Source organism: Nipponia nippon, unplaced genomic scaffold, assembly GCF_047370975.1.
Source record: "Nipponia nippon isolate SJK-2023a ecotype South Korea unplaced genomic scaffold, ASM4737097v1 scaffold_2, whole genome shotgun sequence".
In the NCBI taxonomy this organism is placed as follows: Eukaryota; Metazoa; Chordata; class Aves; order Pelecaniformes; family Threskiornithidae; genus Nipponia; species Nipponia nippon.
The window spans coordinates 105661862-105675914 of record NW_028262336.1 but is presented as its reverse complement, the minus strand read 5'-3'; the positions used below and the strand labels follow the sequence as shown (position 1 = coordinate 105675914).

At 37.1% G+C, this 14053-nt stretch overlaps 1 protein-coding gene across 7 annotated transcripts in view; it reads left to right on the top strand.

Annotated features, from left to right (window-relative positions):
• Positions 1-14053, top strand: part of NBEA (neurobeachin) — a 513742-nt gene that overhangs the window by 127730 nt on the left and 371959 nt on the right. For all 7 annotated transcript variants that reach the window (XM_087756962.1, XM_087756961.1, XM_087756957.1 and 4 more), the window contains exons 9-10: positions 5886-6083; positions 6515-6648. In XM_087756962.1, coding sequence (XP_087613088.1) covers positions 5886-6083; positions 6515-6648 — 332 coding nt within the window. The remainder of the gene's footprint in view (positions 1-5885; positions 6084-6514; positions 6649-14053) is intronic.

The following is a 14053-nucleotide window of genomic DNA, read 5'->3' as shown; positions in this document are numbered from 1 at the left end:
TGAATCTGTTGCACCTTGTCTCACCCCTATTCTGTGATGCAGGTAGAAGGAACGGATTTTAGGATTAACTAGAGAAGTCATTAAAATAAACATCAGACTTCTCCATCCTTTCGCATCACCCACCAAGTGCACCCAGGTCCTTGAGCAAAAGCAATCCCATGAATGGGTTTGCCTTTGCCCAAGGCAGGAATAACCCAGACTGTCTTCCCCAGCATGTTTTTATATACACTAGAGGGACATTATTCCCCTCTACAGTATGTAAAAGTTTTGATTGGCCAGGGTTGGCAGATCCCCTAGTGTTGACTAACCAAGTGGCCTTTGCTAAATGTGCATCCCAGTGTTTAAATGTCCCACCACCCATTGCTTTCAGTGTAGTCTTTAACAGTCCATTGTGTCATTCAATTTTCCTGGAAGCTGGTGCATGATAGGGGATCTGATATACCCACTTAAAGCCATGCTCTTTGGCCCAGGTGTCTATGAGGTTGTTTTAGAAATGAGTCCCGTTGTCTGACTCAGTTCTTTCTGGGGTGCCATGTCGCCATAGGACTTGCTTTTCAAGGCCCAGAATAGTGTTCCGGGCAGTGGCATGGGGCACGGGATGTTTCCAGCCATCCAGTGGTTGCTTCCACCATTGTAAGCACATGGTGCTTGTGTGGTGGTGCAAACCTTGGAGGGTTTGTGGGAGTGTGATATAATCAATTTGCCAGGCCTCCCCATACTTATGTTTCAGCCATCATCCTCCATACCAGAGAGGCTTTAACTGCTTGGCTTGCTTGATTGCAGTGCATGTTTCATATTCATGGATAACCTGTGCAATAGTGTCCATGGTCAAGTCCACCCCTCGATCACCAGCCCATTTATGTGTTGCATCTCTTCCTTGATGGCCTGAGGTGTCATGGGTGCACCAAGCCAGAAATAATTCACCCTTACATTGCCAGTCCAGATCCACCTGAGCCACTTCAATCTTAGCCGCCTGATCCACCTGCTGGTTGTTTTGTTGTTCTTCAGTGGCCCTACTCTTGGGCATGTGAGCATCTATGTGACGTACTTTTACAACCAGGTTCTCTATCTGGGCAGCAATATCTTGCCATACTGTGGCAGCCCAGATGGGTTTACCTCTGCGCTGCCAGTTGCTCTGCTTCCATTGCTGTAACCACCCCCACAGGGCATTTGCCACCATCCATGAGTCAGTACAGAGATAGAGCACTGGCCGCTTTTCTTGTTCAGTAATATCAAAAGCTGGCTGGCTGGCTTTCACCTCTGCAAAATGACTCAATTCACCTTCTCCTTCAGCAGTTTCTGCAACTTGTCATACAGGACTCACTACAGCAGCTTTCCATCTCCGATGCTTTCCTACAATACAACAGGACCCATCAGTGAATGGAGCATATTGTTTCTCATTTTCTGTCAGTTTATTATACAGTGGGGCCTCCTCAGCACGCATCACCCCCTCCTCTGGCGATATTCTGAAATCTTTGCCTTCTTGCCAGTCCGTGATTACTTCCATGATTCCTGGGAGACTGGGGTTTCCTAGTTGAGCCCATTGTGCGATTAGTGTGACCCACTTACTCCATGTAGCATCAGTTGCATGATGTGTACAGGGGATCCTCCCTTTGAACATCCAGCCCAGCACCGGCAGTTGGGGTGCTGGGGTTGGAGTAGACACAGCATCTGTCATTTTGTTGTCAGAACCAGAGACCTTCTCTTCCCCTTGAGGGTACTGAATAGTGTTGAACAAGGCTTGGTAGGCATGGGTCAGGCTGCAGCACATTGCAGTGATTTGTGTCTCCCTGGAATTGCCAGGGTTACCGCATACTTTTTCCAAATATTCTACTAATTTTTCAGAATTCTGCACTTGTTCAGAGGTGAAGTTCCAAAACACTGGAGGTGCCCACTGTCCTAGGCTTTTGCCCATGCTGTTCCACACAACCTGACACTCATAACTATCCAGCCTTGGGGCAGATCTCTGGATGATATTCTTAAATTGTTTATTAACCTTAGACAAAAACAAAACAATATTTCCAAGAAATACCAATAGAAGTATCTTAACTATCCAAGGATGTTCAAGATACTTAAAAGTTATTGTAATGAAGGAGGAAACTTCATAGAAGAAGGTAGCAAGGGTGCCATTCTGTATTTCCTCCATAAAACACCTCTCCGAGAAGAAGTATAATTGCTAATTTTCTCCATGAGGTGGTACCCAAAGTACAGTAATGGCTTCAGTACAAAGCTCAAATACCAGATTAAGTTCAAGGCCAGTGTTTTAATAACAAATCTACCAGGCAAAACATCACTAATCACTGCAGAGCACAGCAAACTGCAAAAAACAACACAAATCTTTAACATGTACAGCAAAAAAAAAAGAGCATGGTGCAGATCAGATAAACTAATATTGAGAACAGATGAATCAATATCAGGACCCGCAACTGTTAACAGATACAAATTCCTTAATGAACTCTGGTTAACCTGTTATTTCAAACCCTTCGAGCCCTACGTTGGGCACCAAAAAAGACTGTCATGGTTTAACCCCAGTCAGCAATGAATCACCACACAGCTGCTCACTCAACCTCCCCCCCCCGGTGGGATATAGGAGAGAATCTGAAGAGCAAAAGTAAGAAAACTTACTTAAGGTTGAGATAAGAACAGTTTAATAATTGAAATATAATAATAATAATAATAATAATAATAATAATAATAATAATAATAATAATTGTAATTGTAATTGTAATTTTAATTGTAATTGCAATTAAAAGGAAAACAACAAGAGAGAGAGAGAGGAACAAAAACCAGGAAAAACAAGTGATGGAACCGCTCACCACCTGTCGACCAATGCTCAGCCAATCCCCAAGCAGCAATCACTCTCCAGCCAACTCCCCCCACTTTATATACTGACCATGACATCATATGGTATGGAATATCCCTTTGGCCAGTCTGGGTCAGCTGTCCTGGCTATGCTCATTCCCAGCTTCTTGTGCACCTCACACAGCGTGGGAAGCTGAAAAGTCCTTGACTAGTATAAACGCTACTCAGCAACAACTAAAACATTAGTGTGTTATCAACATTATTGTCATATGAAATTCAAAACACAGCACTACACCAGCTACTAGGAAAAGAATTAACTCTATCCCAGCCGAAACCAGGACAAGAGGTAAAGCATTCTGAGCTTTGGGATCTGACAAAGCTTAGAGGCATGAAAATTTTTTCAGGTAAGAAGAGTTTTCATATGGTAAAACATCAAAATATAGTACCTGCAGAATGCAGATATCTTTGGAAATCAATGACATCACTAAATTATTTCTGTCTCTGCAGAAAGTGCACAAAGATGTTTTCTGTATAGTTAAAAATGTCCTATGGGGAGAAATACATCATCACCTTCCTCAGGACAAATCTATAAACTGTAGCAGTCATTTCCTGATAAGTGAGATGTAGCAAGCCATATCAACAGAGAGCCAGCTCTCAATCTGTAAGCATAATACTCATTCTTTGGGTTTTTCTACTTCAGTAAGTAGTGTGGCACAATAGGAACACACTTCTAAATTAAAACGTTTGGTGCTGAGGGTTGAATACCCACATTGTGTATATTTTGGGGTTTTTACTTCAGATTGGTTGTAGTCTGATCCTTTGGGCTGAATGACTACCACCAGTTGGAGGACATTTAAGTTTCAGCCAAAAGGAAGTGTCTGATTCTGAACAGCTTTGCCGTATAAACAGAGCAGTAAGTGGGGATCACTGGGAGTTTCCCTGCTAAATGGACTGCTAACCCAAATGCAAATCACAGAATTGCAGAATGGTTGAGGTTGTTGGAAGGGAGCTCTGGAGGTCATCTGGTCCAACCCTGCTGCTCAAGCAGGGCCGCCTAGAGCCAGTTGCCCAGGACCATGTCCAGACAGCTTTTGAATATCTCTGAAGATGAAGACTCTACCACCTTGGTGGGCACCCTCACAGTGAAAAAGTGTTTTCTAATGTTCAGAGGGGGCCTCCTGTGTTTCAGTTTGTGCCCATTGCCTCTAGTCCTGTCGCTGGACACCACTGAGAAGAGCCTGACTCTGTCTTCTTTGCACCTTCACTTCAGATATTTATGCATATTGATGAGATCCCCCCCTGAGGCTTCTTTTCTGCAGGCTGAACAGTGCCAGCTCTCTCTGCCTTTCCTCATAGGAGAGGTGCTTCAGTCACTTTGTGATTTTAGTGGCCCTTCATTGGACTCTCTCCAGTAAATCCATGGCTCTCTTGTACTGCAGAGCCCAGAACTCCAGGTGTGGCCTCACCAGTGCTGAGTAGAGGGGAAGGATCACCTCCGTCTGCTGGCAACACTCCTCCTAATGCAGCTAAAGATAACATTGTTCTTCTTTGCCAAACATAGATTAAAGCACTTACTTCCCATTCACTTCCTTTTGCCCTTCCTACTTGCATTATCTGTTATGGTACCTGCGTCTCATACATTTTCAGCATGGCATTGCTGCCTCCCTTCTGCTTGACATCACCAAGCATGCTGACTGACAGATCTGCTCCAAGGGTTCTCCAACAGCTGCAGTCAGGTGCCCAGTCTATTCAGTCTACATCAATCTTACGACCCACATACAAATGGATGCTTGTCACAAAACCTTATATTGCCATGTGTCAGTCACTTGAGCAGATGTGCTTTCCTGTCATTTGGCTGTAAGCAACATAATTTTGTCATGGCTTCCAGCAGCCTTGAGAGCTCTGCAAAAGCTGGATGGATTTTATGGGTTTACGTAATCGGTAAAAACCTGTAATTTGTTTGGAAAGAGTGGCTGATAGCCTATAAGCTGCCTATATTAATTCTTCTAATCTGGATAACCAAAACCCTAGTGATAGTACTTTCAATATGTTCATGATACAGGATTTCTTACTGTGTGGGGGAAGGGAGGGAAAGATTTGGTAGGACCTAAGGGATAAGGAGAATTGTGATGGCTATATGCAGTGAAAACAAGCAAAATGATTCGTAATGAACCTCAGCAATAAATTATTTTAAACTGAGTAAAGATTTTAGAAATATAACATATTTTATATATATATATTGCATTAATTAAATGGTGGTCATTTCTAACAAATCTGCTTTACTTGTATCAGTACGGCACTGTGTGTTACTACTAGTTGTCTTTTTGCCACTGTCAAATGAATGTTACATACAAAAGCAGTTATGTGCCAAGTAAATCTGACAACGCTTTGCAGAAAGGCAGAAATCTATCTTCTTGTGCTTGATTGATTTGTCAGTGTTGCCAGAAAACCTAGTTTTAGATCAGATATGAATCATGGTATATTTAAGAATAATAGAAATTTTTAGTCTTCCTTTGTAAAAGCTTTGAGTTGGAGAATCATTAATTTGAAATATGGCATTTATAATTTTATTTGGATTTTTTTTTTAGTGCAAGTAGCTTGTTTATATATACTCCTGACTGTTAATGAAGCATGGGTTTTAATGCTGTTTAAAAATAACTATTCCTTTAATCAAAATGGTATAGGAGTCGATATTCTGATTTGAGTGAGTTTATATAAACTAAAATACGAGGCATTTAATTTGTTCTTTATTTTTAATGCGTTATATGCTCAATTTTTTATTTTAACATATTTATAGCTGTTTAATGTGACACATTTCTTCCAGATAGTTACATCTGAAACTTAACACTGATGTCTAAAGGAGACAGAAAGTATACCACATAAAATACCAAATATTATATTGACATGTTGATGTGGAGTAGAGTAAATAAAAAAATTGTCTCATTGTTCAGTTGCATTAAACTACTGGAAGTTTAACAGTTTCTGTACTCTCTCTCAAGTCCAATGTATTTTCTGCACATTTTGTGGCAAGGATTTTGTCTAAAATATTTACTTCGTAAAACTTTTGTTTTCTTTTTTTTCAGAGCACATTCAAATTTAAATCTGAGAGTGACATTCATCTGGCTGAGCACCATAAACAAGTGCTATACGATGGGAAACTTGCAAGTAGCATCGCTTTTACTTATAATGCGAAGGCTACTGATGCTCAGCTATGCCTTGAATCCTCACCAAAGGAAAATCCTTCAATTTTTGTACACTCACCCCATGCTCTTATGCTTCAGGTATGTGCTACTAAATTGATGTTCTGTGATTACTGTTAGCTCAACATCATTTGGATAATAAGAGGATTTGTGTGCTAGTGTACAAAGAGATTGCTATTTTGTATTATTTCAGCTCTTAGTATACCTATCACTTGAACTGTTCTTTCTTTGCTCACTTTCTAGAGAAAAAAACATTATTTCTTCATTAAGAAATATATACTTCATACCATAAGGCACAGCTTGCCACGATACTGAAGTCTTTCTGTTTAATGTTTGCCTTTAAATATAGTGATTATAATTGAAACATAAGTAATGAAACTAAGTTAAAAAAAGTCTGATTTAGTTTGCACTCAATTCAGTGTTTAACTGTTCCCAAGTTATGTTTGTAACTGTCCTTTAAAATTGAGAGTAACTGAGGTTTTTCCTTTTATTTGTTTCTTTTATTAATTTAGGATGTGAAAGCTATCGTAACCCACTCCATTCACAGCGCAATTCATTCCATTGGAGGGATTCAAGTTCTTTTTCCTCTGTTTGCCCAGTTAGACAATCGACAGCTGCACGACAGTCAGGTGGAAACAACAGTTTGGTAAGCTTCTTTCAAGCAAGAGAAAAACTAAATTAAGCTAAGAATATTTCCAGTTTTGTTGTGGGAATGTTTGATTTGTTTTCGTTTGTAAATGCTGTGACTTACATTTTACCCTTGTTTCTTTGAAAATAAGATTATTTTCTAAAAAGCGGTTTACTGTAGAGATGTGTAAATTGTATTAATCTGATGAGATTCCAGATGGAACTGGCATAAAATTGATTGGATTAAATAATGAATTGAAATCACTCTAGACTCTTTAAAGATAGTTTTGTGACAGTTCTTGTAACTTCTAAAAGAAACAAATGTGCACTTGACAGTGCAATGTTGTTTACTTTGTCAAAGTGTGTGTCATTTGAATTCATATTTAATAACATTCAAAATTAATGAAAGATATCTCCTTCCATATTAATACATGGTCAGAAAGTCATAAAGCTATAATCAGTTATTTTGCGGCCATATTACAATTGCGACAGTGACTGGGAACACACCAAGAGAGTTTTAAACAGGGACACAAGAAGTCTCTGCTCTGATACTGTGGCCCCCTGGGTTGAAAAGCCTGCACAGAAGTTAGATGAATGCTTCTGTGTGTAGCCTGCAAAGGACTGCTTAGGAGTCTGTCAGTACCCACGCCGACTTGTTCACAGCTAGCTCAGTTGTCGTTATTTTTGCAAAGATCTCTTGCCACCTGCTTGTCAGGGCAAGCTCCTATTCTAGTAGCAACACAAGATGTCTAAATTTGTCAGAACAAAGTGTGTGGCCTAAGCCTTTGGAGGTAACAAAACTGAAAAGGTAATGCTGAAGAACTGGTATGGTGTTTCCCCGTAGGATGGTATGTAACCAAAACCTGCTAGAAAACAGTGTTTAGGGGCAGCATAAGATGACTCTTGTATTTGAATAAATTTATAAAATAGGTGCATAATTTGGAGCACATGGCTTATTTTTCTGCTTAGAATACGCTGCTATTAATTATTCGGAATATTTCCTATTGCTTTAGGTAGTTCAGTAATAAATTAGTTAACTGAAAAATAATTAAATAATACTAAAATTGCTGACGATTTTGAAAAATTTAACTGAAAGTGATACATTGGTATAATTTCTCATGAAAGATCACTTGTCTCAATATAATTTAAGAAATTAATCTATTTGGTGAAGTTTTGTCAGTCATCTGTTTTCCCCTTGGTAACTCAAATACATGTAGCTAAGATGGCTGCTGGTTTTTATTTGTTTCTGTAGTGTGAAAAATTAATGTATTTCATGAGAATATTTTAGTACAATGTTAGAAGTAACCACAGTCCTAAAAATAACAAATTGTACTTCCAAGCGATATAGTGGTGCAAATTATTTCCTTCAGTGTTAAAGACAGAAAAGCTGGTTGTATATTGTCTCATGTGGGATATTTACTTTTTTGTAGTCTGTTGTCCCGTATGCACTTTTCATTGAAGTATTGTGAAGCAAGGGGAATAGAAAAAACAATGGTTTGTTTGAAATAAATTTGGGAAAAAAAATCCCTGTATATTTTTATTTACTGGCACAGCGGTAAGCAAAAATGCTTTATTCCAATTTAAGGAAGATTATGTGTGTATGTGCCCATACATATGAATAAAACATATGTTAAATTCATTAATGAGCTGAGTCTGTAATAAATGATAAAGCAGTAACTAGGTCTGTTTAAAAATGGAAAGCTAATATAATGTAAGTTTTATAAGTTGAGATAAAGACTAATTCTTCCCAAGTGTGTGGTCTTTCCAGTGAGTGAGAACAATCATAAAGTTCAATTTAAAATGTACAGAACATTTCTGGAGTTAGTCGAACTGTAACTAGGAAAAAAAAGTTGTTTTTGAATAAATCAATGCATTTTTTCTATAATTAGGTTATTTTCTAAAAAGAGGTCTGTAATTCATTGTGCTATATGATTGTGCAAATGCATAATACAACAAGATGTGATCCTAACTCAAAAACATATTCAAAATATTTTTAAGCAAACGGCTGCTTGATGAGATGTAACTTAAATGTTGAATTACCATGGTTTTGGTGTACGTGTATTACTTTCTTATATTTAATTTAATAGGATGTAGATATTGAGAAAAATAATAGTTTAAGTGAACAAGGAAGTAGGCAAATAAAGGAATAAAAGATTTCTGGGGGCAAAGAAAGGAGATAATGGGAAAAGTGTGCTAAACATGAAAAACAGGGCTACACTTAAGATTCATTTGTGGAGTGGACTAAGGGAAGAAGTATACTTACTGAGTCCTTTCCTTCTTTCCCCTTGTTTTTTAGACTATTCTGTCTTTATTTGTTCCTTTCCAAAATGCAGTTGTTGAACTGTATCTGATACTTGTTTATACACTTCTTACCTATGAAAATATATGTACATCAGCAACAGAGAGCTGCTCCACTTCTTTCTGAAAAGCAGTTGGCATTCAGCCATTACAATCTATGTATTTTTATAAGCAGATAATCTTTATGCTGCTTTGCCAAAAAAAAAAAAATAATAGGCTCAGATGATGCTTGATGACAGTAGGCCATTATGTCTATAAAGGCTTACTATGGCTGTAGAATTTATTTCTTTCTGGTGGACAATTGGGGGGACTCAGAAGTTGTCCCTTGAATAGCTGTGCTGCCTTTTGTCTTAATGTGTTCCTGGGAGGTGGGAAATACAAATAGTTTGATACCCCAGTGTAAGTGTCCTGGGTTTCCGGACTACTTTTCTGAATCCTTCTCACCTGCTTCTCTCCTGCACATATCAAAATCTATTTAATAAGTTCAAGGTTCTCAGTTATTTGTTTAATTATCTTTTTTAACATTAGAAGGGTTTTTTTAACAGGACTATGAGGGAACACCTTGTTTTTTTAATCGTCTGATCCACTTACAATTTTAATCTTTTCTAAATTAATAGATTCATTGTAAATAAAATTTTAAATTATAAGCAGGGCAATATGAATATAGCAACTTTGCGGTTTAATGGTATTCTTTGTAAATGTTCTTTATTCCTGTAATATGTATATCCCTGTGTGCCTTATGTACATCCCCCATGAGATCAAGTATTGAAATAACCTACAATTCTGCTTTTGAAGCACTGTAGAGATTCTTATGCTCTCATACACTGAAATTAAAAGAATGGTAACTGAGTTCATATCTTAAGTATGTTTTCTTAGATTAAGTGAGGCACCTGCTATTCAGGAGAGTGGTGTCTCAACTGAATGCCAAGACTGCTACTTTTCATCCTGCTTTCCAATAATCTGGTTAGAATAGAAAATTTAGCATTTTAGGTCAATAAGGTGTTTATATAATAAAAAAATTATAGAGTTTTTTTTCTGTTATGATACTGTTATTGTTACATTTGATTATACTATATGGGTAATATGATAGGAAGGACTTGCTTTGTTCACTTGTGGTCTCATGTATAGTTTTGAGTCCATTTGGATCTGCTGAGCACTGTCATACAGACTGATTCTGACAAGCTATTGGGTGTGCAGTCTTTGGCACTGACACAATTCCATCACAGAATAAATAACAAGTGCTAATTCAGATGAGATTGTTGCTTTGGACTGTACCATATTGGGAAAATATTTGAAAGTAGAAGGAGCTGTAGCGGTTTGCTTAAATAGATTAAGTCATTCCAAGAATTCTTTTATATACTTATTCTAGAAGTTACTAACTGGATTTGCTAGATTGTATACACTATACAATAAAAATTAAAAATACTTTTGCTGTTTATCATACTAAATAAATGCAGTGCCTAGGCCCACCTTAACTTTCTTAAAGGTGATATATTCACCCACCTAAAATTTGTAGCAAAGTAAATGCAGGCATCTTTTCAGTCAGTTTTATTACTGACATTATTTTCACTCTTTAATATAGGTAGCCCTGTTAAAGAGTATATTGCTCACCTATTGTAAGTCAGTGAAATGGAAACACTGGTGAGGGGGGCAACAATATTTCAACTCCTGTTGTTCATCTTTTCCTGTAAATGTTTTGTGTGTTTTGATCAATTAATATCTTGTACTCATTTTTTTTAGTATTTTTTATATTTAGAGGATGACTTTTTGGGTTCCTGTCCGTAACTAGCAGTGTTGCTGCATCTACTTTTTGATAGATGAATAGTTTGACAGGAAATATGCAATTTTCCTATCAGTTTCTACAGATAGGAAATAGCACAGCTTGATAGGAAATACAATTTGATGTTTTGATTTTTTTTACTAGCTTACTATGAAAAATCTGTGAGTTTCCAATAATTCTTAATAATATAATTGCTTAACTAAATTTGTCTTTGAGATCACGGTAGCAAATATGATGAATTCCACATAGTATCCTACCTACCTAACCTGTCCTCTCCTCCTGTCTTTCAAGAATTTTCTTGTTTGCCACAGCTGGCCCAGGTATTTAAACTTGAGAGTGGGTATGAAAGTCATCCTTTCCAAGGTCATTGCATTTGCCTTTGCCTCTGATGGCGAGCCAAGGTCCCAGTCCATCACTGTCTCCAGTCTACAATTTAGAGTTTGCAGAGTCGGGTGCTGATAACCCTCTCCTCATGGGTTTCGAAGGGAAGAAGGCTGAATATCGCACCTGAAATTTCACATCTCTAGTATACCCTAGCTGCGCTCAGATGAAATCAGTTGTACAGAAATCTTCCCAAACTGTGACAGCAGGAATGTGACTTGCCAAATCAGACTGCCTGGATGATAGTTTATAATGAAAATATAGTCATTGTATTATGTGGTAGAAATCCTTTGTAAACTCCCAAACTGCGGTACATGCGGTGCATACTCCAGAAGATCCAGGAGCTATTAAGGGTGGCTGATTTCTGACTGGTGTCTGTATCCCAAAGTGTTATGCCTGTAAGCAGAGTTGTGTAATGACTTGCCTCTCTAGCTCTCCTACGCAACACCGATTCATCTGACTCATATTCAGTGGCATCAATTTGGATGAAACACGTTTAGTAGTCTTCTCTTATTGTCCTCATCATATATTATGAGAAAAAGAAGTGGAAAAGGGAAAAGAAAGAAGCAGTTTCCCCTTTCTCTCCAACAAGCTTACAGAAAGAAAAAAGGTAGTTAAACTGGAAGCTAAGGAAGCACCTTAGAGAGCTGCTGTATCTGTAGCTCATGGGAACTTTCTCTCCATCCCCACCATCTGTCCGCATCTCTTTTGCTCTGAGTTTATCTTACCTCCAACCTGGTTAGTAACGTAGCAGCAGAGCAATTGACTGTGTTAAAACATGCACAAGTGTTTGATTTCATGCTTTAGCAGTGAATATACCTTGGTGAAAATCCCTTTTTGTATTCCCAACCTGTATATAAGTGTAGTCAAAACAATTTCTGAAATCCATGCTTACCCTTTGTGCTTTGATTTTCCTGCTGAAGGAATGAAGTAAGGAAGTGGAGATCATCTCGCATCTTCTGTGCATCAAAATATATTGCTAATATATTGCTAATGCTTCTCCCTGAGGATTTCTAAGTCCATACTATGAAACATTTAATAAATATTCTGATGAAGTAGCAAATTACTTAATAAATCAGCTGAAGTTATTTAAAACTCTTCGCTAAAAATGAGATGTAATGGGCAGCCAGCACACGAGGAGCAATAATAATAACAATAATGATAATAATAATTTATCTCAATACAGCCAGTTAAGGGGCAAGTACCTTGGGATTATTTTTGTTTAAAAACAAAACATTAATTGTTGGTGTATGATTTTCTTTAATACCACTTTATCTGTTTATGCTAAGATTAGTTTTCAAAAGTTATCATATCAACAGCCTGCGATGGAGTTCATCATAGAAGCCTTTTGCCTTATTTTGGAGAAGGTGGAAATACAAGTGGAATTAGTTTATAAAGGATCCTTCCCAAAGATAATTAGACAGAACAAATACCTGCATCATTCTCTTTTACATAGCCTCTTCAAGTTAAATCATCTGTTATTAATCAACATACTTAGGTCTTTATGGCAACATGTCTACTTTAATTAAAGGTGCCTTTTGTAAAGCACAATCCAGATAACTTTGTAATATACAATCCAAGATGAAACTTAAAGTAATTAAGGTAAATTTTTCAGAGAAAATTATCATGGGAAAAAGTAGACTAGAGAAATTCATCTATGTAGTGACTTAAAACAAATAAAAACAACAAAAAACCCAAGACAAATTTCACTTTTATCCTAGTCGTTCAAATTCCTGACTTCTAGGGTTTCCTTATTCCTCCAAAGCCTTTGTCAACTGAGTTTATTTGAATATGTGACTGATGTTCCTAATAGGATGGTTCATTTGTAAGTGAAGTCATAGAAACTCATTTCATAAGAACAGTTTATCTAAATTGTCCTATATTTTCCCTCCACAAAACAGTAATAATTGTTTGCTTAGTGGGAACTACCAGTCAGTTTAGAATTTGACAAAGGCAGCTCATTCATGTTCAATGCTTGTCATAGCATAAAGACTTTGTAACCCTGGCATTTCCACTGTGATCTTCTTTTACGTGTAATATGAAAAGGTTCTTTAAAATTCCCATAGATATAAATAGGAAAAGAAAATTAAATATTTATTTATGGGTGTAATTATTCTTATTTTTAATGAAGAAGGAAGTGTCATATTTTGGAATTTTGAAGACTGTTCTCTACAGCAGCCGTTGTTTTTGTGAATATCTGTAGTGTATTTTTTATTTAAGGAGTAACATTGCATGACTGTTGACTGAAGATAGTGATGCTGAAATATTGTAATGTTGAAACATAATGATGAACTATTGAAACGTAATAGTTATTTGTATTATATCTATATATTTAGATGAATGAAATAAGCTAGGTGGTATTTGTAACTTCACAGTGCACATCATAAGAATAGCTGTCTGAATTATAAAGGCAGGGACTTCACAAATACAATAAATATGTATAGACCTGAAAGCATCCTTAAGGACATCTTCCAGTCAGACAGTGTAGGCTTTGAACACCTATTCTGTGCTCCTGTTTTATTTATAAAAAAAAATATTTTTTTTTAAGTCTTCACAAGGGGCATATGTGTTTGAGGGGAAAATCAGGCAATGCTGTAACAATGTAATTAACCTTCATTTTTTTACATAACAGTATTCCAGAGACTCACTGTCTCTACAACACGCTAATTATAGGATAACCAGTATCATAACCATTGGAAATACGGCTTCTTCATGTTTTAGTCTGCAGCCTTTTTCTCTGCTTCTTAGTAATGGAAAACTGCTTAATTTTTTTTTTCCTGAAATTAATTATATTTTCAGTTGAAATCACAATTCTGTCTGATTTAGTGTTGGTTGACATATATACTTTCATTGTGTATCTGTATCTTAGCTGCACTGCAGACAAACTGATCTGTTCTAGGCAGGGCGTGGTATAGAGGAGATGTAGGAATGGGCTGAAGTATCCTTTATATTTGCCTTTGTATCT